This window comes from Aulonocara stuartgranti, assembly GCF_965226115.1.
Source record: "Aulonocara stuartgranti genome assembly, chromosome: 22".
In the NCBI taxonomy this organism is placed as follows: Eukaryota; Metazoa; Chordata; class Actinopteri; order Cichliformes; family Cichlidae; genus Aulonocara; species Aulonocara stuartgranti.
In genome coordinates, this window is record NC_138957.1 from 14,939,509 (window position 1) to 14,966,919 (window position 27,411).

General features: G+C 39.5%; 1 protein-coding gene across 2 annotated transcripts; it reads right to left on the bottom strand.

Moving 5' to 3' along the window:
* Window positions 1-12,356: 12,356 nt before the first annotated feature.
* LOC309699296 (uncharacterized protein) lies at window positions 12,357-27,050 on the bottom strand. 2 transcript variants are annotated; one of them, XM_082522264.1, is made up of 23 exons: window positions 26,519-27,050; window positions 25,699-25,824; window positions 25,453-25,615; window positions 25,147-25,339; window positions 23,724-23,825; window positions 22,785-22,856; window positions 22,515-22,616; window positions 21,560-21,631; window positions 21,290-21,391; window positions 20,318-20,389; window positions 20,048-20,149; window positions 19,093-19,164; window positions 18,823-18,924; window positions 17,875-17,946; window positions 17,605-17,706; window positions 16,638-16,709; window positions 16,368-16,469; window positions 15,423-15,494; window positions 15,153-15,254; window positions 14,835-14,940; window positions 13,873-14,031; window positions 13,738-13,791; window positions 12,357-13,305 (listed from the first exon to the last, which is right to left on the bottom strand). In XM_082522264.1, exons 2-23 carry the CDS (start codon window positions 25,799-25,801, stop codon window positions 13,058-13,060), a joined length of 2,346 nt encoding a protein of 781 aa, XP_082378390.1. In that variant the 5' UTR covers window positions 25,802-25,824; window positions 26,519-27,050; the 3' UTR covers window positions 12,357-13,057. The 2 variants fall into 2 exon arrangements, with proteins under 2 accessions (XP_082378390.1, XP_082378389.1); XM_082522263.1 differs by having other exon boundaries at window positions 13,738-13,794.
* Window positions 27,051-27,411: the final 361 nt, after the last annotated feature.

The following is a 27,411-nucleotide window of genomic DNA, read 5'->3' on the forward strand; positions in this document are numbered from 1 at the left end:
CAATTTTTTTTTGTAGTTTATTGCACTTTTTTGCAATTAATGTAGTTACTATGGACTTAATGCATACATATTATTAAAATATGGGCTATAACAGTTGTATAGCAACTTGAAATGCTCCCATAAATGGCACTACAACATGTAAAAAAATAATATAAGCTCTGGCGGACTTGGTTCTATAGTAGGTCTTAAAGGGTTAAATAAATATCGTCAAATAATCGCGATCTCAATTTCAGTGAAAATAATCGTGATTATCATTTTTGCCATAATCGAGCAGCCCTATTTCACTTTATGCCAGCATTAAAGCTGTGTTTTTGAGTTTACGTTTCGTCTCCGTGAGTTTGCGTTTGGGTCCTCTCCTGCCTGCCACACAGCCGAATCATGACAAATATAGTCAGTTTTCTTCATATAATTTGCAAAAATAAATGAGAGAGAGACAGAAAAAGAGTTTAGACCCACTGATTGCAACTGATCAGTCCTAAATTCATTCTGCAGAAAAAAGTCAATGAATCCAAACTTAAGATAACACAAATTATGTTCAGCAAAAAAGAAAGAAAGGGGGGTATGCAGGTTTTGCTTTAACCCTCCAGAACCCTCTCACCTTCATGGACACAGTCTAGGACTTTGTAGAGACACAGACAAATGTGATATGGCCTTAATCTACATCAAACGCACACACCCGTAGTGATATCTTCAGCAATTTCTGATCCTGTAAAAAAAATAAAGGAAATTCACTGACCTGCAGCAAGTTCTGTACCACGTTTGAAACAACCTACTTGCCTATTACCTTGTAAAAATTGTGTCCAAGTACACCTGCTATATATCTGAGGCTGCTCACTAAACAAAGCCAGAGTCAAATTCTGCTTTTTCATGCTGCCTGTGTCTCAGCATTATGCACTAAGTGTCTTTTAGCATGGGTGCCTTAACACAATAGTCCCAGCAGTATTGGCTCCTGGCAGGTTCTTCCCATTTTAAAGGCCTATAAAACCTGCATTGGGAGGGTGGGGGTGGGGGGTGGAAGAGTTATGTCACAGATGTATCATTCATGAGACGGCGGCTCTCATCCCATTTGGACATTTGTGTGATGCACTTTGATTTTCCCTTGCTGATTTTTTTCATTTTCAGTCAATTTGTTCTTTCGCTGTCACTTGCTGATTCGGTTTAGACACTAAAAAGTACTTGGCTAGATTTAGGAAAGATCGTGGCTCAAAGTACAATACACCCCTTCAGAAGAGTAGTCCTGCACTTTGAAAATTGAAGGCTTGTAGATGACAGACCCGTCTCTCTAATGCCATAACCCAGTGCAGCACCAAATGACACCTTGTGGATAACTCATAAAACAGCATTATTTTATGCCCCAGGAAATGACAATGGGCTGACCAGAAAGAGAGAAAGCAGTGTGTTCAACAAAACTACACCCACCCCAGACACAGCCTGTTCACCTTGCTGCTGCCTGGCAAGCATTACAGAAATATTAGCTGTCGCGCTACCAGACGCTGAAGCTGTTCCTTACCTCAGGCAGGCTGCGAGGGTGCTTCATTCATAATCCGCTTTCCACTCTGTTTTATTTTTGTGACTTGATTATTTATTCATTCATTTCTAACTTTTTTCTGTTTGCTTTTTATAAAAAGGACAACATCAGCAATTTAGTCAGTGTTGTTCTGCACTACGATAATGAAACTTGAACTTGAATCAAATTGTGATACAAAGGCTTCAGTACGAAACAGTACAGAACTGCTCAGCTGTGACTGACAGAGGCATGCATCATTTATAAAAACAAACTTTTAAAAATTGTTTTACACAGTGAACACAGCGTTAGACAGAGGACAAAGACTAAAGAAGTGAAAACAGGCAGATTTATTGAAGATACACAATAAAGCTGAGTGCTTTCTTTTTCTTTGTATTTCTTTTTTAACCGTACTATGACTCTACCCTCGAGAGCAACAGCAATGTGTGGTAAATAACTTGTTATAAAAGATTTTTTTGTTATTGTAGTAGCACTTTTCCTCATTCTTTTATCAATTAAGTACCAGGCAAGGTTATCTGCAAATGCACGTGGTATTTGGGCCAAAGTTGTGGGCAGCAGTGCTTTTGCTGGCCTACTCTGCTTTTTAATACACAGTAATTTTGGTTAAAAAAAAAAAAAAGTGTGGCATACAGTACAGAAAAACCCCAGTGGTGTGGATACAGATAAATAGCCTTGAGATGAGAAAGTATTAAATTGCTCCCATGGTAGAGGTAGCAAGAAGAATTGGATGGATTTTCTTGTGCATGTGTTATTAAGGGAGCATTTATAAAATCATTTTGAGGTTAAGTGCACATCAGCTTTAAAAAAAAAAAAAAAAGGGATACTAGCCCTTAGGAAGACTGGGGGTTTTAATTCCCATGCAGCACCTATAAAAATGGAAAGAGAGAAACATACAGAAATAACATGCATGTGCATAAGCAGGTTACATGGAATTTCTAACCTATACGAACACTGCAGAGGCGACAGAATCTGGTGACAGAATCAGATGAAACCAAAGCAGTCAAGAGTGCAACCGATGCTCTGTCACTCCCACTCTGTTCCGTCTCCTTTCTTCCCCCTTCCTTGCTCCTTTTGACATTTCGTCACAACAGTGCACCATCTTTAATAGCAGAAGTGCTACCGAACAGTTTTTTCACAAATACCGAACCGCGTGAATGTCAAAATGGAAGATTTCACCTGAGGCTGGTGCCCTGTACTTACAGAGGACCTACCAGCAGCAGTCAGTGACATGGAATGATCTGTAAATGGGTGGAGAGCAGTGAGTATCAAGAGGTATGCTTGTGAAGTGCAGAGGCAGGGCTGAGATAAAATGCAGGACAATTTGAGAGCTCTTAAATCCAGGCTGATAAATGTCTGATTCATCGCAGTGTGTGTAAGTACATGTGTGTGTCATTGCCTCTTTCTCCTCGTTTCAAGAATGAATGAACAAAGACACGTGCTCCTTTTTAAACAACACTTTTTTTGTTGTTGTTGCTTTTTCATTGAGGTCCCGTGCATCAGGTGACACGGCTCTCTCGTACGTGTGTTGTGTCCACGCATGTATGTCTGTTGGTGTGCATCGTGGACATGTGAGGTGGGATGCATGGTGATGGATTAGGGCTGGAACTAATGTGCTCGTCCACCTGTGAAATGAGAACCAGGGGAAAGGGGACAGGCGGAGGAGGGCCCCATCACACTCACATCAGGCTTCCTGCGACATAACTTGACACTTTTTGATGATTTGATGGCAAACACACAAACAAAAGCATACTTCTTTGCCCTCTACATTTTCCCTCTTTCTTTTTTTCTTCCTCTAAGAAAGCCGGCACAAAACAGATCTGACAGACGCACAATTCATAGACTCGCTTGAAGTGCAAGACACGTTTGACCACACTGTCAGAAAAGGAGGCCATGGATGAGGTGAGCAGACACACACACAAAAAAATCAAGCACAACCAATACCTCTGTTGGGGTATTTTCAAAGTGCATCAAAGAAGCAATACCATATTACAGCAGTACCATTTACTGTGACATGACTGACATTCTCTTATCTTTTCTTTGTGCTGTCTCTCTCACAAGTGAAGTATTTTGTATTGTAGTGTAACTCTTGTCAGGCCCATTGTACTACATTGTGCACAGTGTGTATACAGTATAGACATAAATTATACACGTTTTCAAGCAAATTTCAAAATAATAATAACTTTCACAAGTTAGTAGAGTCAAGCCAAGGCTAAAAAAAGCTAAAACCAAATGTGAAAAAAACATTTTAGTAAAGTAAAAAATGGAAACTTGCAACAAAAATAAATAAATACACTTCTCCAGATGACTTCAAGACTGTGAGTCAACTGCTTTTAAAAGTGTCTTTATTGTAATATCTCTCCTGGTTTTCCTTAATCTCCCCTTTGACACATGTCCTCTGTATAATAATAATTTAAAAGGTTAAACTCACACTGAATGCCATGGTACTGGGCCGTGTGACTCAGTGTTTGAGTTTTATCGTATTTTGTTATTAATTTGTGCCTAGGTTGCTGTTCTAGTCTGTTGTTTGCGGATCCTTTTGTGTCTTCTCCCCTGTTCTAAGTCTCCCTGCTTCGTGGGTCTGTTTCATGTCTGTGGTTCTTGTTGTCAAGTTCGTGACATGTCTGTGTCTCGTCATGTTTCCTGTTTATTTTGAAAGTTTTCTTTCCATCTTCTATGTGCTTAGTTTACACTTCCACTGTGGCGTCATTATGTTCATTCTAGTCAGCTGTTTCCTTATGTGTCTCCACTTCCCCTGATCTCCTCATTTGTGTATTTAAGTCCTCAGTCTCCCTGTGTTCAGCATCACGTCGCATATGTACCACCATGGTCAAAGGAGCTTGCAAAGCAAAGCGTCTGGACTTCTTTAAGTTGCTTGAAGACGTTTCACCTCTCATCCGAGAAGCTTCTTCAGTTCTAAGGTCAATTGGTGGGGAGTCCCAGATTTAAACCTAGTGGGAGTGTCCCCCCACAGGCGGACAAAAGGACCCCCTGATGATCCTCTAATCGCCTGAGCCAAGGTGTGAAACTGGGTGTGGGTCTCAATCAGCCAGGGTTTCGGGTGAGCTCATTGTGAAACCTGGCCCCACTTTATCATGCGAATTCCTGTGGTCAGATGGCCCAGGATGTGAGTGGGCGTTAAGGCGTCTGGGAAGGGATCTCAAAACTGGATTATAGATGGCAGACAGTTGGTGTCGTAAACCACCGCCTCTGTTCAAAGATGGTCGCTCACAGTGGACATAGATGGCTTCTTTCACTCCTCTTTCTGTCCTGTATCACCATGTTTTCCTCATCAAAGTCATAGTTTAGTTCATATTTGAGTCTTATTTGCAGTTTTGTTTGTTTACTCATTCTTTCAGCCAAATAAAGGCTCACTTTATTTTTGAAACTTAGTCTGGTTTGCACTGTGTCTGCTTCTGGGTCCACCTCATCTTCACACTGGCCCACCCCACGGTGACCTTGAAACCAGGGGCGATTTTAGCCCATTTTTGGGGGTGCTTCAGCAAAAGTATAGATAACCCCCCTCCCAAAATGGTTTGTTCCAGCTCGACGTTTCCGTACTCTGGCTCTAGCGCCGTTGCTGCCAGAGTGCTGGTGGCTGAGATGGTGCGGCGCAGAGGTGTTAGTGCCTGGCTTAAAACAGGACATATTAGCTGCATTTAACCTTCAGTTACTCTTTATATAGTTAGGTAGGAGTCAGACCATGTTTCATTTTACTGAAAAACATTACATTACTGGGTGTAAAACAAACAAACAAAAAAAACAAAAAAAAACAAACTTGTTTTCCGGCGATGTTTGATACCCCACAATCCTTTCTACACTGTAGTAAAATCAGTGACATTTGACCGCCCTGTTGCTCCCATTGAAATGTATACAGCCTATTTAAAACCTAAAACTTAAAATTGTCCGTAGCCTACTGTTGTTACCACTGTCCTGTTTGAAATGGATACTAACTAGCTAACTGGCCGAATGCCCATTAACCTTATAACTCCTGTTGTGTGTGTGTGTGTTTTGTACAGAGAGACAGCCAGGTTCATAATGGATATAAGGAAGTTTTTATAAGGACGTTTTTTTGTTTTGTTTTTTTAAAGGAGCCACATTCAGGTAAAAGTTTAAAATCAAATGATCCATCAATCAAGAATAATGTTGGATCAGTGTTTCAATATTTATGTCTTTTATTAGATGTTCATGTGGTTTGGTTATTTTCCTTTTGGTTTTTTTTTTTTTGTTAGTGATCTTAATAGTATTTTTTCATATTAATGTAATTTTTCATCTAATTGAATACAATCTATTTGTGTATGATTGTCAGTCCAAAGAGGGAGAGAGGTAAGAGGGGAATGTGAGGAGAAAGTACAAGGTCAGGAAGAACCAGGTAAGAAAACAGACAGGGAACAGTGACAGGCACAACAGAAACTGTTAAACTGACAAAGAGAAAAAAACTGGAAGTTGTGTTCTCCCTATGTTAAAGCTGCTATACAGAATCTGCAAAACAAACTGGGTTGAAACATTTTTGACCCTCTTTAACAACATTCCAACATAACATTATAATTGATTGGGGAGATTAAAATTAACTATATATTTTTATGTGGTTCAGCCACAACTCTACTAAAACTTCAGCCAGTAATAGGTAGGCCAACTTTTGGACCGTCCAGTTGTCTGAATGACTGCCGCAGTACGTGCGCCACATTTGCGCACTATCAGAAAGTGCCAAATGGTGCCCTGGTGGAGTGAGGAGCTGTAATAAGAAGCAGAGTGCTCTGTTGATATTCTTAAAAATGTTTTAAGCTAGTTTGTTTCAAAGATTCTGTACAGCAGCTTTAAATGTTTTCCAAAAGTACACATACACTTATCAGTGTTTCTCAAACTTTTTACAGTGTGTACCACCTGATAAAATGTCAAGCTCTCCCAAGGACCACTATGAAAGCATGAAACCCATAAATCTTACAACACAAAATTAGTATTATTAAATTAGTAAAATTAGTGTCTGCAGTAAAGATTTTTATTTGTAATAATTTATTCTGTTTTGGGAGTGTTTTTTATGTATCTGTATTATATTATACATACACATTAGAAGTGAATCTCTGTCCAAAAAATGCACTCAGTTTACTTTTTACTATGAGCATCAATTATTATTCTCCCCCAGTAATTAAGGTTAGGATATGTATTTTTTTTATTCCAATCCATTCTTCTTTTGCAGCATTTAAATAACCTTTATCAGATTTGATGGTTTTGTTACAGACTTTTCAAAAAAGTGTTTTGCTTTTCTTTCTCAAATGTGGGGATTAAATTGTGTTAAAATGTACAAAACAGTGATGTCATGTTTTGAGACAAGGACCCAGGGACAGAGAGACTTGATGAATTTAAGAATCATATGATTTATCTTGCCTGGCTGGGCAGCTCTCTGGGTGCTCAGCACCCCCAAAGCTCTGATCCTAGAATCGCCCCTGCTTGAAACTAATAAAAAACGAAGAAAAATTAAACTAAACTCCATCCATTCTCTTCTGCTTATCCTTATCTGGGTCTCAGAGGGCCTGGAGCCTATCCCAGCTACCATAGGATGAGAGGCGGGTACACCCTGGACAGTCTACACTGTAAAAAAAAAAATCCTGTTGATTTTACAGAAAAAATCTGGCAGCTGTGGTTGCCAGAATAATTCTGTAGAAAAAACTGTGAACTAGAAACAAGAATACTTAAAAAGCTGTAAAAATTACAGCTTAAAACCATTATAATTCCCCCCAAAAATAAATTTCAAGCCAGTAAATTCAACAGCCCTTTTATGTCAAATTAGCATGGCCAAACTACTATTAAACACATTTTCCCTGTAAGATTTACAGAATGTTGCTGCTTATTGTACACTAAATCTCAGTTTTGCAGAAAAATAAAAATAAAATACAACAGCATTTTATTGTGAAAGCCTCATTATAAAACTGCTATTTAACAGAATTTTTCTGGTCTTTTCTGGTTTACTCAAAAGAGGTTTCTGATGTTCTGTACCTCTAGCAGGTCTGCAACTTTAATGCATTACAGTCACGATAACATCTAATTTATTTTTAAATTTTCATTGTAAGTTGAGTTAGAACTCTGTTCTGACTTCTAACAAAGTGAAAATAGAAATAACGCTATGAATTTATTGCTTTAAAAAGTTATTGGTCTATGAAAAAATCCAAATGAATATATTAAAGGCAGCAACCCAATGGACAAAATGTAAGCATTTAAAATTGGAAACCAAATCCAGATATAAGTTTGAGAGTTAATAAATTGAAAAGCTTAGGCCAAGACAATTTACAATTTAATAATTTAGTGTGGTACAGTGAACTGTTACATCCATCTGAAACACAATTGTTTCAATAAAATGTGTTCATAAAAAAACAAAAACACAATGACAGAACCCCTGGCAGTACTTTTAATTAATAAATGTAAGAACTTTTAAACAGCCAATAAGAATTACTGTATTGCCTTTTCAAAATAGAACAATTGTACTAATATAAATATATCTTTTTTAAATTAAGGTACAGGAATGCGAATGAGGAATTACATAACCAACAATCATACAGAACAGAATAACATTGTCTGAAACTTTTCTGTGCCTCTTAAGCTTGAAGAACTGACCTGATAAAGGGCTGAAATAAACCTTCATGCTGTGAGTGTGGCCCCTTAAATAACTCTTAGTGTGTTTAGTCCATGTTCAGACATCACGCCATTCATAATCTGAAAGTTCCTGTATCAAAGTAAGGACTCTTGGCTTCACGTGAAGACGGGATGTGTTTGTCTTCTCCACTTTAGTGCCCTTCTCTGGATTGATGGTGAAAAAACATCTTGGAAAAAAGAAAAACAGATGATTAGTTGAATTTTATCGAGAACAACTTCACATCAATAACATAATAACTCTTTATTCCAACAATTACTTTAAAGCTATTTAAATGGCAAAATGAAGTCCCCTAAACTCAAAGTCACCTCAACAACTACTATTTTTTTTCCACTTAAGTGCTAGCTAAACTAATCCAAAAAGAAGTACCTCTGCAGAAACTCCAGGTTTGATGCCAGCTGTGATGGGTAATGAATGTTGAAGCAAAAATAGCTCCCGAACATCATGCACAGGGCAGAAATGAAGGAGGTGATGTTGTCGTATACAATGCTTCGGTCCATGCTCAGCATAAACCATTTAGAAGAATAACAGGACCGTCCTGAAAAGCAAAAACATGCTCTCATGTTATCATTAAAGATAACACAAAATGCAATGTTAGCTTACCAAAACTTTTGCCCGTGCTAAAATAGCTGAATATCTCAACGTATACACATCTCCACCACTCTGCTTGCAGACTGAGCGCGTAATGGCACGAGCCGCCAAGCTTGCTACTCCCGCAATAATTTAAGTAGTCCAATCAAAGAACAAAAACAAACTCTCACGCTGAGTGATTTGCCAAGGTAGAGCTCGTGTACTTTTGAATACTAACACACTTTGGGCATTTAAAAAAAATAAACATTTGAGCAAATGATTAAGTTAACTTTTACTAAATCTGGCTAAAATTGATTGAACGTGGTGCAAAATTAAAGAAATGACTAACATGGAGGAGATGACCAGCTGTCTATTTGAAAGATAATCAGCCCAGCACAGACTCTAGTCTGGCCCACTGGCCAGCTTTGGAAATTTGGATTTTGACAAGTTTGGGATTTTTCTCCCACTGAAAAAGACCTCCCCCATAGCCATTCATACTACACCAAAGTTATAACAACTAAATGAAAGAAAAGTTCCTGTCTTTTAATTGTCTATGAAAAAAAACAAAAAAATAAACAGGACATTTTCTATGAATCAACAAAACCTTTCTATTTTATAATTACATGACAGTCTGGCCAGAGGGCTGTCATAACTTTTAGGTCATTTTTAACATTTATTTATTACAATTTAAGACTAAAGCCTTATGCTGAATGATTTAATTTATTTACTACAGCAGTTTGCTCACTCTGCAGGGCTCACACAGAGAGACAGGCAACCATTTGCACTCATATCCACACCTATGGACAATTTAGAATTATCAATTATCCTAACCCTGTAACTACATGTCTCTGGACGGTGGAAGGAAGGCAGAACACCCAGAGAGAACCCGCACAAACACAGGGAGAACATGCAAACTGCACACAGCAAGGCCAGGTTTTGGAACTGAACTCAGGACCTTCTTTCTTGAAACAAAAAAAATTGGAAACTAAAAGAAACTAAGCTGGATTAAAAGCAAAAAGTCAAAATGACATAAAAAATAAAAGGTAATTAGAAAATCCAAAACTATACTAACTCTGATTCATACCATGCAATTGCTGAGAAAACGGAGAATTGCTATAGTTACTTGTAAAGTGTAACAATTTTCTTCTTCTCATCTCAAAAGCTCTGTAAATGATGGGTGTGATACAGCTAATTTGTTTGGTTCAGTCAGAGTCAAATTGTTGTGACGAATTGGCCGAACTGTAGGGCATTTTGAGGATGATCATTGTTTAGCGTTTTGGCTAACAGAATTATATTACAATCAGGGGAACAGCAACAACAATAATAATAATAATGATGATCATGATTATAAGAATAATGCTAATAATGAAACTCTCACCCATAAGCTTTCTTTAGCTTTAGTAACTTTAACTACTATTCAGCCACTCAACACCAAGTGAATGGTATAGTGTGCTGTTTCTCATGAGGTAAGCACACACCTGTCAAATTTAATGCTTGTTTCTTTTAGTGCGTGCACAAGATGGTAAGTCACAACTGACTACACTTCTGAGTAAGCTCATAAACACCTGATTTTCTCTTTTCTCTCATCATTCCAAAAAGAATTTACTCATATGCTCAACGGGGGAAAAAAAAAAAAAAACTAGCCCGAGGGAGAGCCAGCTTTTAGTTTTCTATGATTACTCCTTTAAAGTCGAGAAGGATGTCTGAAAGAGGTTGTGCCGAGTCCATCTGTTTGCTGTCAGGTATCTGAAAATGCTGGGTGCCTGTGTGCGTGTGAGTGTATTTGCTATATGTGCGATATGCGTGCGCCCGTTGCAGATGTCCAAAAGCTACTTAAGGGCGATAATTTCCCTCTGATTACTCTAATGCGCTACAGTGCTGCCATCATGTCTGTGATTTCTTCATTGCTTGGCAGGACCACACACACCCTCCATATGCTCACTGACTGTCAGGCGCACAGACATGCACTTATCACCAAGAATGAGAGCTATGAAGCGATGAAAAGGGAAATGAGAAGGCGTGGGTGGGTGAGGGGTAGTGAGGAAAGCAAGAAAATTGTCTCCACTTTGTAATTTGTGCATATTTTATCGAATTCTCCTGTGACGGCGCTCGACATTCTTCACTGTGCCTCATTGTGTTCTGAGTTGCAAAACCAGGCTGATAAACAAGAGTGGCAAATTACGCAGTCAAAAACTTTTGAAACAATTGGAGTCTGTAATGAGTGGGGGGGGGATTAATAAATCATATTTGTTCATGCATTAGTAAGGAGGGGAGCTGATGAGGTAGGGGTGGGCTGAGCCAAACATCTTTGACAGCTCTTGAACATTAATATTTAAGTAGTGTAAACAGATGTGATGCACCCTTACATCGACTTCAGACAATTCTGGATGTGCAAAAATGTAAACTTTATGTATGCATGTTCATATTAGTGTGTTCAATTGTCTATGTAAAAAAGGTCCATATAACTAATCTGATATAAAGACAAAAAACAATATATTTTAGAAACTAAGGTTTCAAAGATTAAAATTACATGCTTAACAGTGACGGGAACATTTACTCTAATTGATTTCTCAGTAATAATTTCTTGTTAAAAATATATGAAAATATTTGAAACAATCTTAAAACTTTGTCCATCATTGACTGTTGAGAAGTAGCACCATCCGTCTTTTGAAGATATCAGTCAAGTCAGGACAATTCCAGCAGTTGGCTGTGTGCTGACCCTTGAGGGCAAAATACAAGCCAACTTTGGCTCATGCATGGCTGCCAAATATCATTAGTAGTTGGGGATGTGGATTTGGTCCAATTTGCAATGAGGATCAGTTCCAATTAGAAGCGTTTGGTCTAAATTCAGGGCAAGGGTAGGACTTAAGAACTGACCCAGTTATGTATAATGTTAATTGTTTATGGTTAAAGAAAAAAGAAATCAAAAAACTTTCTTGTTGTCTTTACCTACTGAGTATTGTACATTTTTACTGATCATTTTTTTAATGTATGGGAACATAATGTGACAGTCAATGTTAGGTTGTTATTTTTCATTAAAAACAACACAATAATGTTAATAAATTAAAATGTTCCATTGTTTTCATTTCGAGTCCTATTGCCTACATATACTGTATTACTATTTTGAAGATGTGGTATCCAATGAATGCTGTCGCCTCAAGGTCATAGTGCAGTAACAAACACGTCAAAGCGATGAAACATAACAGGTGTGTTCGAGTGCCTGTTTAATCTTGTCAGTGACAACACAAGGAATACTTAAATGACAGTCTTGTACCCTCATAAGGTGTAAGAAAAATAAATGTTCTGTCTGTTAAATGGAAACAACTACAAAGATTTATCCTGCTGTAGTCACAAGTACAAGTGTATCATTTAGGCTTGGTGGCTACATGTTATTAATGCTTTTGTATTAGAAAATTAGACCTTTTCCCTTCAGCAAAAGGATTCTTGTTCATTTACTGCTCGTGTTCTTAATGACAAAGCGCTGTTGTCGTTTCAGTGGCTACTCAGTAGGTGCTGAAATGCCCTACTGAAATATACATACACATACACACATATATACACACACACACACACACACACACACACTCACACATACGGGTCTATGTGGTATGGCGGGACTATACTACGTCAATCCGCCCGGTGGTGGTTTAAGTGGACTACCCTTTTGAAAGGACTTAGAGCCAAGGGAGCGAGGTTAAAGTGTTCGAAAAAATCTGAAAAAAATTTGGGTCACTTCAGACCTCATACACTCCCTATAGAAGTCTAGATACACTGATACACACCAACCAGACTCTATTGTGTTTTCTGGAGACATTGTCCACTTGACAACAATGTGTTTTATGAGGTCCAAAAAAAGCAATATTGGGTCTTTAAAGGGACAATGATGTAATATTTAAATAGCTCATCATTACCATGAATACACATCTGACAGGACACAGGATTACTGGAACATCATTTTATTAGTGTTCTTGGATCTGAACATTAATTTTAACCATAAATAAAAAAGAAATCTATGGACAAAAATGCCCACGCTTCCCACAGAAATATAAAAATATAGAAAACAGAAAAATTAAAAACATTTAAAATGAATTTTAATAGTTTAAAGGTAAATATTAAGGGGAGAAAATATGCATTTATAATTTTTTATTTTAAATATAACCCGTCAAAAAAAAACCTAAATAAATTAAATGTAAAAATTATGAAATACAAACTACTTCTGTATTTAACAAGAACTTTTTTTTCTTTAAACAGAACATCAGTGTTAACAACAATTGGCAATCTGACCAAGATGTAAAACCACAGCTCTCTAAACAGTTATTTTAGTTCATTTTTTTCTGCCTTTTTGCAGTTAATCCTCTGTTTCTTACAAAATCTCTTATGTTTTGAACTGTTCTTCCTGCCAACACCGGATCTTCTACCAATTTGCAATGACTGCATTCATTTTTGGTGGCTAGTTTCCCTTCGTTTATGTGGTCTTTCAAATGCCTCATCACTGCAGCAACCTCAGCCTTGGACCACATGTTTTTGGGAGCTCTTCGGGAATTGTGGGATTGAGCAGCATTTTTCTCTGGAAGATATATAAAGTAGTAGTAGTTAAAACAAACAAAAAACCAAACAAAAAAAACAAAAAACATTTGCTTGTTAAAAGAATGGATGCTACCCTGTACTAACTTCTGAAATGTGTTGCTACCATCAATATCAAAACGAGCTAAAATTCTGTTTGAAAATTTATCAAATTTCTAAAATGAGACAACATTTAGTGTTCCGCTGTGAATAAAAGACTGAATAAAAAGTTGAATAAAAGTCTCTTGATGCATGCTCAATCATCCAGGTAAGTAAATCCCAAAACGTTGATTCTGTTAATCTGGACGTAGCGTTTTCAGTGGGAGAAACATTTTGTCACTCATCCAAGTGACTTTTTGCCACCACTCTGCAGTTTGCCATATGTTGCAAAGTGATGAAACAATAATAAGCTTCGAGAACCAACTGCACCCCTTACCTTCAGAGGGAGCAGCAGTCTCACTTGCTGCAGGCATTGTGAGTAGTCCTTCATCTGCTGATTACACAATTTGATTAAGTTTTAATATTTGTAACAAACATTTTATCCACAGAAACCAAGCTAGTGGTAACTTACCACAATCTACAGTGTCTTGGGGCTGCGCTGTGTTTGTGGAATCAGCTACTGCATGTACAGGCTCACTGGTGCCACACGCCGACATTGTGAGTGATGTGTCATCATCATCTGATTCACTCTCACTGTCCTTTGTTTCAGCATCACTTAATGCAATTTCATCTGAGAAATTGTGGGGGAAAAAAACCAAAAAAACCAAACACATACAACCCCCCCAAAAACCTCACATTAACAACGAGATATGACAAAAAACAGAGCAAATACTGGAAATTATAGTACATAGTTTTACTATTTAAGGCCTGCTGCTGGGTTGTTGCCCTCCTATGGCCTACTCCACATCCAGGTAGCACCTCCATGCTCTGGACACTACACTAACAGACACAGCAAACCTTCTTGCCACAGCTCACATTGATGTGCTACGCTAGATGAGCTGCACTACCTGAGCCACTTGTGTGGGTTGTAGACTGTCTCATGCTACCACTAAAATGAAATCACCGCCAGCATTCAAAAGTGACCATAACATCAGCCAGAAAGAATAAGTGCTGAGAAGTGGTCTGTGGTCACCACCTGCAGAACCAGTCCTTTATTATGGTGAATTGACTATAATTTCCACTTGTTGTCTACTCTATTTGCAAAACAGCATGTGAAACTGGTTGTCAGTGTTACTTCCTAAGTGAACAGTTTGATATAACAGAAGTGTGACTGACTTGGAGTAACATCGCATTGTTTAAGTGTTCCCTTTATTATTTTGAGCAGTTTATGTTATGGAATGGGGAATTGAGGACAATCCCAAGTATACCATTTTTACAAGGTCCTGCACCAATGAGGTAATACTACATTTCTTTAATTAGACGTGACCACCCATTAATTAAAAAGGGAGCAGTGTTCATTTCAGCTAGTCTTAACTTGTTGAACTCCATTAATGCTTTTTACTATATAATGTACCTATTCACTAAATGTCTCACCTTTGCACTTATAGCCAAGCCACTTGAGGGAGGAAACCAGTCCCACACACTGAATGCACTTGTCCAAAGATGATATTGTTGTGCACACCAGACGATGATTGTGACACTGTTAGCAAAATATTGCAACATTTATTTGTTTTGGACAGTTGGAAAGGTGAGGTGTTTTCAATTCAGTTGCAGATATCAACTAATAAACTTCGTCCATGTAAATCACATCACACCCAGGTGACTGCCAAACACACACACACACAGCATCCATAAAGAATGATGATAGATTAAATTATTAGTTCATTAAGTGGTACACTGGATTATATTTACCCTTTCAGGCTCTGGATGTTTCAGGTCCAGATCATTGTTTGGAAAGCTGTTTGGTTGCGGCTTTAGGCAGCTCACAGTCTTCTGAATCTGGCTGGTCTCAGTCTTCGTGTGTAACAGATAGAGAATGAAGACAAAAGAACAGTAATCTGACAGTTACTAAAAATGCATCACTCAAGAGGATGAATAAACCATTTCACTATCGGCAAATAGCGTAAGGTACACATCGTGCATGAGAAACATTCATTAAAATCTGTCCTAGGTCAATGTTACCTCTTCAAAATCTTGCACTGAAGAAGAATGCATGGCTTCTGAGCCTTGCTGAGGCATTTCTTCATCAAGATCCTGCAACAAAGAAAAGATGGCACAAAGATTAGACCAAGTGCTCTTCTTGCAACTGTACTGGGCAGGCCTGTGCTTCTGTTTTTAATTTGCATGTGTGTGTGTGTGTGTGTGTGTGGGGGGGGGGCTTTCCACTCAAGAAATGTTTTCTTCTGAAAAAAATACTGGCTACAATAATTAACAACTGATTCCTTTGCAATCATCCATCCTCTTCCACTTATCCTTATCAGGATTGTGGGGTAGCAGTTTTGGGGCCTATACCAGCTACCATAGGGCAGTACAACCTGGACAGATCACCAGTCTAACATGGAAGGACAAGCATTTGCATTCACACCAAAGGGCAGTTTTGAATCACCAGTTAACCTAACCCCATAAGCTACATCTTTGGACTGTGGGAAGAAGCCAGAGTACACAGCCAGAGAGAGCCCATGCACTAAAGCAGTAAAAAGTGCCTAAAACAAGTTAAGAAGTTGTATAGTACTATCTATCTTAATGTTCAAGCCTGAGTTTCAAAAAATTTCAACATAGAAACAAAGCACATGCAGTCAGTTCTGCATGCTGTAGGTCAAACTGTCAAGACATACGAGAAGACCCCTCCTAAAACCAGAGTGATGTCACCATGAAGCAAACTTTGACGGAGTCCCCCAATAACAGTGTGGTCCTCCTAAGTCACATTTGGGTGGTTAACACACACACACACACTCAGATGTTATCCAGACTTGCACTTTGAAACAATGAAAAGGACCTACAAGCCACGGTCCATGTAAATCACATCACACCCAGGTGACAGCCAAACACACACACACACAGCATCCATAAAGAATGATGATAGATTAAATTATTAGTTCATTAAGTGGTACACTGGATTATATTTACCCTTTCAGGCTCTGGATGTTTCAGGTCCAGATCATTGTTTGGAAAGCTGTTTGGTTGCGGCTTTAGGCAGCTCACAGTCTTCTGAATCTGGCTGGTCTCAGTCTTCGTGTGTAACAGATAGAGAATGAAGACAAAAGAACAGTAATCTGACAGTTACTAAAAATGCATCACTCAAGAGGATGAATAAACCATTTCACTATCGGCAAATAGCGTAAGGTACACATCGTGCATGAGAAACATTCATTAAAATCTGTCCTAGGTCAATGTTACCTCTTCAAAATCTTGCACTGAAGAAGAATGCATGGCTTCTGAGCCTTGCTGAGGCATTTCTTCATCAAGATCCTGCAACAAAGAAAAGATGGCACAAAGATTAGACCAAGTGCTCTTCTTGCAACTGTACTGGGCAGGCCTGTGCTTCTGTTTTTAATTTGCATGTGTGTGTGTGTGTGTGTGTGTGTGTGTGTGTGGGGGGGGGGGGCTTTCCACTCAAGAAATGTTTTCTTCTGAAAAAAATACTGGCTACAATAATTAACAACTGATTCCTTTGCAATCATCCATCCTCTTCCACTTATCCTTATCAGGATTGTGGGGTAGCAGTTTTGGGGCCTATACCAGCTACCATAGGGCAGTACAACCTGGACAGATCACCAGTCTAACATGGAAGGACAAGCATTTGCATTCACACCAAAGGGCAGTTTTGAATCACCAGTTAACCTAACCCCATAAGCTACATCTTTGGACTGTGGGAAGAAGCCAGAGTACACAGCCAGAGAGAGCCCACGCACTAAAGCAGTAAAAAGTGCCTAAAACAAGTTAAGAAGTTGTATAGTACTATCTATCTTAATGTTCAAGCCTGAGTTTCAAAAAATTTCAACATAGAAACAAAGCACATGCAGTCAGTTCTGCATGCTGTAGGTCAAACTGTCAAGACATACGAGAAGACCCCTCCTAAAACCAGAGTGATGTCACCATGAAGCAAACTTTGACGGAGTCCCCCAATAACAGTGTGGTCCTCCTAAGTCACATTTGGGTGGTTAACACACACACACACACACACACACACTCAGATGTTATCCAGACTTGCACTTTGAAACAATGAAAAGGACCTACAAGCCACGGTCCATGTAAATCACATCACACCCAGGTGACTGCCAAACACACACACACACAGCATCCATAAAGAATGATGATAGATTAAATTATTAGTTCATTAAGTGGTACACTGGATTATATTTACCCTTTCAGGCTCTGGATGTTTCAGGTCCAGATCATTGTTTGGAAAGCTGTTTGGTTGCGGCTTTAGGCAGCTCACAGTCTTCTGAATCTGGCTGGTCTCAGTCTTCGTGTGTAACAGATAGAGAATGAAGACAAAAGAACAGTAATCTGACAGTTACTAAAAATGCATCACTCAAGAGGATGAATAGACCATTTCACTATCGGCAAATAGCGTAAGGTACACATCGTGCATGAGAAACATTCATTAAAATCTGTCCTAGGTCAATGTTACCTCTTCAAAATCTTGCACTGAAGAAGAATGCATGGCTTCTGAGCCTTGCTGAGGCATTTCTTCATCAAGATCCTGCAACAAAGAAAAGATGGCACAAAGATTAGACCAAGTGCTCTTCTTGCAACTGTACTGGGCAGGCCTGTGCTTCTGTTTTTAATTTGCATGTGTGTGTGTGTGTGTGTGTGTGGGGGGGGGGCTTTCCACTCAAGAAATGTTTTCTTCTGAAAAAAAATACTGGCTACAATAATTAACAACTGATTCCTTTGCAATCATCCATCCTCTTCCACTTATCCTTATCAGGATTGTGGGGTAGCAGTTTTGGGGCCTATACCAGCTACCATAGGGCAGTACAACCTGGACAGATCACCAGTCTAACATGGAAGGACAAGCATTTGCATTCACACCAAAGGGCAGTTTTGAATCACCAGTTAACCTAACCCCATAAGCTACATCTTTGGACTGTGGGAAGAAGCCAGAGTACACAGCCAGAGAGAGCCCATGCACTAAAGCAGTAAAAAGTGCCTAAAACAAGTTAAGAAGTTGTATAGTACTATCTATCTTAATGTTCAAGCCTGAGTTTCAAAAAATTTCAACATAGAAACAAAGCACATGCAGTCAGTTCTGCATGCTGTAGGTCAAACTGTCAAGACATACGAGAAGACCCCTCCTAAAACCAGAGTGATGTCACCATGAAGCAAACTTTGACGGAGTCCCCCAATAACAGTGTGGTCCTCCTAAGTCACATTTGGGTGGTTAACACACACACACACACACTCAGATGTTATCCAGACTTGCACTTTGAAACAATGAAAAGGACCTACAAGCCACGGTCCATGTAAATCACATCACACCCAGGTGACTGCCAAACACACACACACACAGCATCCATAAAGAATGATGATAGATTAAATTATTAGTTCATTAAGTGGTACACTGGATTATATTTACCCTTTCAGGCTCTGGATGTTTCAGGTCCAGATCATTGTTTGGAAAGCTGTTTGGTTGCGGCTTTAGGCAGCTCACAGTCTTCTGAATCTGGCTGGTCTCAGTCTTCGTGTGTAACAGATAGAGAATGAAGACAAAAGAACAGTAATCTGACAGTTACTAAAAATGCATCACTCAAGAGGATGAATAGACCATTTCACTATCGGCAAATAGCGTAAGGTACACATCGTGCATGAGAAACATTCATTAAAATCTGTCCTACGTCAATGTTACCTCTTCAAAATCTTGCACTGAAGAAGAATGCATGGCTTCTGAGCCTTGCTGAGGCATTTCTTCATCAAGATCCTGCAACAAAGAAAAGATGGCACAAAGATTAGACCAAGTGCTCTTCTTGCAACTGTACTGGGCAGGCCTGTGCTTCTGTTTTTAATTTGCATGTGTGTGTGTGTGTGTGTGTGTGTGTGTGGGGGGGGCGGGCTTTCCACTCAAGAAATGTTTTCTTCTGAAAAAAATACTGGCTACAATAATTAACAACTGATTCCTTTGCAATCATCCATCCTCTTCCACTTATCCTTATCAGGATTGTGGGGTAGCAGTTTTGGGGCCTATACCAGCTACCATAGGGCAGTACAACCTGGACAGATCACCAGTCTAACATGGAAGGACAAGCATTTGCATTCACACCAAAGGGCAGTTTTGAATCACCAGTTAACCTAACCCCATAAGCTACATCTTTGGACTGTGGGAAGAAGCCAGAGTACACAGCCAGAGAGAGCCCATGCACTAAAGCAGTAAAAAGTGCCTAAAACAAGTTAAGAAGTTGTATAGTACTATCTATCATAATGTTCAAGCCTGAGTTTCAAAAAATTTCAACATAGAAACAAAGCACATGCAGTCAGTTCTGCATGCTGTAGGTCAAACTGTCAAGACATACGAGAAGACCCCTCCTAAAACCAGAGTGATGTCACCATGAAGCAAACTTTGACGGAGTCCCCCAATAACAGTGTGGTCCTCCTAAGTCACATTTGGGTGGTTAACACACACACACACACTCAGATGTTATCCAGACTTGCACTTTGAAACAATGAAAAGGACCTACAAGCCACGGTCCATGTAAATCACATCACACCCAGGTGACAGCCAAACACACACACACACACAGCATCCATAAAGAATGATGATAGATTAAATTATTAGTTCATTAAGTGGTACACTGGATTATATTTACCCTTTCAGGCTCTGGATGTTTCAGGTCCAGATCATTGTTTGGAAAGCTGTTTGGTTGCGGCTTTAGGCAGCTCACAGTCTTCTGAATCTGGCTGGTCTCAGTCTTCGTGTGTAACAGATAGAGAATGAAGACAAAAGAACAGTAATCTGACAGTTACTAAAAATGCATCACTCAAGAGGATGAATAAACCATTTCACTATCGGCAAATAGCGTAAGGTACACATCGTGCATGAGAAACATTCATTAAAATCTGTCCTAGGTCAATGTTACCTCTTCAAAATCTTGCACTGAAGAAGAATGCATGGCTTCTGAGCCTTGCTGAGGCATTTCTTCATCAAGATCCTGCAACAAAGAAAAGATGGCACAAAGATTAGACCAAGTGCTCTTCTTGCAACTGTACTGGGCAGGCCTGTGCTTCTGTTTTTAATTTGCATGTGTGTGTGTGTGTGTGTGTGTGTGTGTGTGTGTGTGTGGGGGGGGGGGGGGGGGGGCTTTCCACTCAAGAAATGTTTTCTTCTGAAAAAAATACTGGCTACAATAATTAACAACTGATTCCTTTGCAATCATCCATCCTCTTCCACTTATCCTTATCAGGAGTGTGGGGTAGCAGTTTTGGGGCCTATACCAGCTACCATAGGGCAGTACAACCTGGACAGATCACCAGTCTAACATGGAAGGACAAGCATTTGCATTCACACCAAAGGGCAGTTTTGAATCACCAGTTAACCTAACCCCATAAGCTACATCTTTGGACTGTGGGAAGAAGCCAGAGTACACAGCCAGAGAGAGCCCATGCACTAAAGCAGTAAAAAGTGCCTAAAACAAGTTAAGAAGTTGTATAGTACTATCTATCTTAATGTTCAAGCCTGAGTTTCAAAAAATTTCAACATAGAAACAAAGCACATGCAGTCAGTTCTGCATGCTGTAGGTCAAACTGTCAAGACATACGAGAAGACCCCTCCTAAAACCAGAGTGATGTCACCATGAAGCAAACTTTGACGGAGTCCCCCAATAACAGTGTGGTCCTCCTAAGTCACATTTGGGTGGTTAACACACACACACACACACTCAGATGTTATCCAGACTTGCACTTTGAAACAATGAAAAGGACCTACAAGCCACGGTCCATGTAAATCACATCACACCCAGGTGACAGCCAAACACACACACACACAGCATCCATAAAGAATGATGATAGATTAAATTATTAGTTCATTAAGTGGTACACTGGATTATATTTACCCTTTCAGGCTCTGGATGTTTCAGGTCCAGATCATTGTTTGGAAAGCTGTTTGGTTGCGGCTTTAGGCAGCTCACAGTCTTCTGAATCTGGCTGGTCTCAGTCTTCGTGTGTAACAGATAGAGAATGAAGACAAAAGAACAGTAATCTGACAGTTACTAAAAATGCATCACTCAAGAGGATGAATAAACCATTTCACTATCGGCAAATAGCGTAAGGTACACATCGTGCATGAGAAACATTCATTAAAATCTGTCCTAGGTCAATGTTACCTCTTCAAAATCTTGCACTGAAGAAGAATGCATGGCTTCTGAGCCTTGCTGAGGCATTTCTTCATCAAGATCCTGCAACAAAGAAAAGATGGCACAAAGATTAGACCAAGTGCTCTTCTTGCAACTGTACTGGGCAGGCCTGTGCTTCTGTTTTTAATTTGCATGTGTGTGTGTGTGTGTGTGTGTGGGGGGGGGGGGGGGGGGCTTTCCACTCAAGAAATGTTTTCTTCTGAAAAAAATACTGGCTACAATAATTAACAACTGATTCCTTTGCAATCATCCATCCTCTTCCACTTATCCTTATCAGGATTGTGGGGTAGCAGTTTTGGGGCCTATACCAGCTACCATAGGGCAGTACAACCTGGACAGATCACCAGTCTAACATGGAAGGACAAGCATTTGCATTCACACCAAAGGGCAGTTTTGAATCACCAGTTAACCTAACCCCATAAGCTACATCTTTGGACTGTGGGAAGAAGCCAGAGTACACAGCCAGAGAGAGCCCACGCACTAAAGCAGTAAAAAGTGCCTAAAACAAGTTAAGAAGTTGTATAGTACTATCTATCTTAATGTTCAAGCCTGAGTTTCAAAAAATTTCAACATAGAAACAAAGCACATGCAGTCAGTTCTGCATGCTGTAGGTCAAACTGTCAAGACATACGAGAAGACCCCTCCTAAAACCAGAGTGATGTCACCATGAAGCAAACTTTGACGGAGTCCCCCAATAACAGTGTGGTCCTCCTAAGTCACATTTGGGTGGTTAACACACACACACACACACTCAGATGTTATCCAGACTTGCACTTTGAAACAATGAAAAGGACCTACAAGCCACGGTCCATGTAAATCACATCACACCCAGGTGACTGCCAAACACACACACACACAGCATCCATAAAGAATGATGATAGATTAAATTATTAGTTCATTAAGTGGTACACTGGATTATATTTACCCTTTCAGGCTCTGGATGTTTCAGGTCCAGATCATTGTTTGGAAAGCTGTTTGGTTGCGGCTTTAGGCAGCTCACAGTCTTCTGAATCTGGCTGGTCTCAGTCTTCGTGTGTAACAGATAGAGAATGAAGACAAAAGAACAGTAATCTGACAGTTACTAAAAATGCATCACTCAAGAGGATGAATAAACCATTTCACTATCGGCAAATAGCGTAAGGTACACATCGTGCATGAGAAACATTCATTAAAATCTGTCCTAGGTCAATGTTACCTCTTCAAAATCTTGCACTGAAGAAGAATGCATGGCTTCTGAGCCTTGCTGAGGCATTTCTTCATCAAGATCCTGCAACAAAGAAAAGATGGCACAAAGATTAGACCAAGTGCTCTTCTTGCAACTGTACTGGGCAGGCCTGTGCTTCTGTTTTTAATTTGCATGTGTGTGTGTGTGTGTGGGGGGGGCTTTCCACTCAAGAAATGTTTTCTTCTGAAAAAAATACTGGCTACAATAATTAACAACTGATTCCTTTGCAATCATCCATCCTCTTCCACTTATCCTTATCAGGATTGTGGGGTAGCAGTTTTGGGGCCTATACCAGCTACCATAGGGCAGTACAACCTGGACAGATCACCAGTCTAACATGGAAGGACAAGCATTTGCATTCACACCAAAGGGCAGTTTTGAATCACCAGTTAACCTAACCCCATAAGCTACATCTTTGGACTGTGGGAAGAAGCCAGAGTACACAGCCAGAGAGAGCCCACGCACTAAAGCAGTAAAAAGTGCCTAAAACAAGTTAAGAAGTTGTATAGTACTATCTATCTTAATGTTCAAGCCTGAGTTTCAAAAAATTTCAACATAGAAACAAAGCACATGCAGTCAGTTCTGCATGCTGTAGGTCAAACTGTCAAGACATACGAGAAGACCCCTCCTAAAACCAGAGTGATGTCACCATGAAGCAAACTTTGACGGAGTCCCCCAATAACAGTGTGGTCCTCCTAAGTCACATTTGGGTGGTTAACACACACACACACACACTCAGATGTTATCCAGACTTGCACTTTGAAACAATGAAAAGGACCTACAAGCCACGGTCCATGTAAATCACATCACACCCAGGTGACTGCCAAACACACACACACACAGCATCCATAAAGAATGATGATAGATTAAATTATTAGTTCATTAAGTGGTACACTGGATTATATTTACCCTTTCAGGCTCTGGATGTTTCAGGTCCAGATCATTGTTTGGAAAGCTGTTTGGTTGCGGCTTTAGGCAGCTCACAGTCTTCTGAATCTGGCTGGTCTCCGTCTTCGTGTGTAACAGATAGAAAATGAATATATAGTGCATTTTTGAAGAGGATTTTGAAACATTAAATAAACTGTATGAGAAAGATAAGTTTCAAGCTATTGTCTTTAAAATATTCACTGTCATGTATAGAGAATTTAAGGCCCTATGATTAAGAGACAAATAGTCAGTGTGATTTCTTCATTTTTTAAGCCATTGCTAAAGGAGTAAAACAATCACCTGTAGCAGCAACGAACTGTCACTAGGGCCCATTTATCTTCGAGGGACAAAATTTAAAATGAATCTAACTAAAGAGGCTACACAGCAAAATCTCCAGTGTTAAATTAACACTAGAGAGTGTCTATATGGGTCCACACAACACTGTTGAGTGTTGAATTAACACTTTTGACAGTGTTATATGTTTAAAAGTAACCTAGTCAGTTTTGAAGATTAACAAAGACTAACACTGAGCAGTGCTGATTTTCTAACACTGGAATATTTCTAACATTTTGAGTTATTTTCCAGTGTTAGAAAATCAGCACTGCTCAGTGTTAGCCATTGTTAATCTTCAAAACTGACTAGGTTACTTTTAAACATATAACACTGTCAAAAGTGTTAATTTAACACTCAACAGTGTTGTATTTAACACTCAGAGGTGTGGACCCTTATAGACACTCTCCAGTGTTAATTTAACACTGGAGATTTTGCTGTGTAGAATCACATTAAACATCAATCACTGTTAAAATTTAGAAACCGAAAGCCATTTTTTATTTCTGCATACCTGCTGATATTTTTTTAGTGCTTTTAGAGGGCTTTGATGTGGCAGCCATCACAATTGCCTGTTTTCCATTAGTACCTACCCCCGTTTTTCCAGTAGGTTATAGTACCATGTAGTTTTTCAGTAACTACTGCACCAAGGTTCCAAGTGATCCAAAGTGATCAGAAAATTTGACATAGACTGAATGCCACCAGGTGGCTGGTCAATGGTGTCACTCGATAAGTTATGAGTGCGCCTCCTTCGTGAAAATCCAAGCCATCATTTTTGAAACTCTGAAATGTTTGAAATAGCGACCAAAATTAACAGCGTGATCCCTGAATTGAACACTAAAGTATAGACTGAGCAGCAGGCATTTTGTCACCTTGACGTCCATGCTTGCTGTGGCATTTATATCACTGGATGCTCGGCTGCATTGCTATAGTTACCCCAGGCACAGTAGGTGATACTCAATTTCAGTGAAAAACTAGATGCCGTAAGTCACGTTAAGCCAATTTGAGTAGGTACAAATGTAAAAATGGCTTAGGGTATGCAATTTATCAGTTCCAAAAAGTACAATTGTAGAAATACCTTGCATCTCCAGAGCCAATCCGAGTCACCATAATTATAGTCTATTTCTTCACCTGGACTTATGTCTCTGCTTGCAAATAAGCATAGATGGGGCTTTCCATTGATATTTAATATTTTCATCTTAGCACTTGGACTGATGTGGTTGTCGTTGACAAGTCTGCCTAATGACCCATCTTCTTGAGATGCATCCACACTGTGGGGTTAGGCAAAAAAGTATTAGCTTAACTAGTTAGGAAGCTTTTTTTTCATAAATCAAAAGCAATGTGTAATTTAATCTTAATCAAACTACACTGATATAATACGCACCACCAGAGTTTTCCATCAAACTTGAATTCAAACATGAACACCTTCAGGCTGTCATGATAAACTCTGTGTCTCCGCTCACATTCTTCTTTTGTTATGAGTTTACCTCTGTATTCCAAAAGAAAGTCTCCTTTTTGGAATGGAACAGTCGTGAAAATGCCCCGACCTGAATTGCAGAGGCATACCAAGTGAGTGACAAAAGACAAAGTGACAAACTCCAAATCTAATCCAAACTAAAGACCAACTTACCTTTGAAGGCATTTATGTAGTGGATATCAAGTCCCAGTTTGTCCCTTCCAGCAGAAACATGACAGACTGCATCCTCCCGTGGAGGAATGCGTCTCCTTCGCATGTTCTCCTGTACGTTTTGATTGGCTGTATTACCAAAGCATATAAAGTATTACGATTATCGTCATCATTGTCATCATCATCAGTAGTAGCAGAACTAGCAGTAGTGTAGTTTACAGCATAAACACAGCTGACTTATTCATAGTGCTAATTTATGCCTTCTTTTAAAATGTTAAAGGCCTAGTACTCAAAATGGCGACATGTGACATTTCTGTAATGGCGACTGCAGAGAGTGATACAAGTACTGAGAAAGCTTAGGCATCAAAACTGTAAGAAGTTTTTTCTTCAGGCATATAAATAAATACACGACTAAATACACTTATACCCTTGCTTTTATTTTAGGGCTGTCAGCAGAATGGACAGACATTGGACAAACTGCCCGAAATTAGCTAACAGCGACATCAGGGATTTTGACTCAGACTGCGCTGGTTTAATTGTTAATCGCGTTAGTCGCGATGTCGGCATTAACACGTTTAAGCCACAATAATGCTTTAACACCGAGTAAATCCTAACACGGGTTAGCCCGCTTTATCGCGTTGACGCGGTTAGTCGTCAGCCCTATTTTATTTACTCAATGACAAACGCTGGGGCCGTTTTACTTCTTCAAAGACTCACTAACAGTCCATAAAGCATAAATTAAACCAGTTTAATATAGGCCTGTGCACCTATAATTTCATATAGTATTAAAGTCATGGTGCATTTTACATTAAAAAAGGCTTACCTTTGTGTTTTTAATCCGTCTTCGTATTGCCGTCGACATACACTTGTTAAAGGGCACGCGCGCGAAAGTTGTGGCGCCGTTTCCTGTAGGTACCGCCTATATATATAGCCTACCAATCACAATGACTTCCGGCCGTGTGTATTGAAAATGTGTATTAAATTGCAGTACCTACACACATCCACTCTAACTCGAAACGTCGCTGTGCAATACACTGGAATACACAAAAATCAGGTGAGGGGGTATAGGTGGACTTTTAAGAAAATCAGAAAATCTTTTAATTATAGTTTAATAAATGAATTTACACTACAGTTTAAGCAAATACAGGTCAAAAGATAAATAATGACCTCATAAGAAGTAGAAAAAATTATTATTTAGACACTTAAAAATGCATTTACAAGTCATGTTTTAGGGGGACACATGAATACACAGCAAAAAGTCGAAATGTCCCCGGAGCCCAGGTACAGCGCAGGTCAAATGTCAATCCATACCACATAGACGCACTCACACACACACACACACACACACACACACACACACACACACACACACATACATATCTCAAATTCCCCACTCGCCCCTGTGGGCGGTCAATCCTTCAAGCTCGGGTCCTCTACCAGAGGCCTGGGAGCTTGAGGGTCCTGCGCAGTATCTTAGCTGTTCCTAGGACTGCGCTCTTCTGGACAGAGATCTCCGCTGTTGTTCCCAGGATCTGCTGGAGCCACTCGCCTAGCTTGGGAGTCACTGCACCTAGTGCTCCGATTACCACTGGGACACCGTTACCTTCACCCTCCACCTCTTCTCGATCTCTTCTCTGAGCCCTTGGTATTTCTCCAGCTTCTCGTGTTCCTTCTTCCTGATGTTGCTGTCATTCAGAACCGCTACATCGATCACGG

Excerpts from the sequence above, each read along its gene's own strand:
- LOC309699296 (XM_082522263.1), bottom strand. The coding sequence starts at position 25,801 with ATGCGAAGGAGACGCATTCCTCCACGGGAGGATGCAGTCTGTCATGTT. Across the intron at positions 22,617-22,784 it reads CAGTGCAAGATTTTGAAGAG|ACTGAGACCAGCCAGATTCA; the intron begins GTAACATTGACC and ends TTACACACGAAG. Across the intron at positions 17,707-17,874 it reads CAGTGCAAGATTTTGAAGAG|ACTGAGACCAGCCAGATTCA; the intron begins GTAACATTGACC and ends TTACACACGAAG.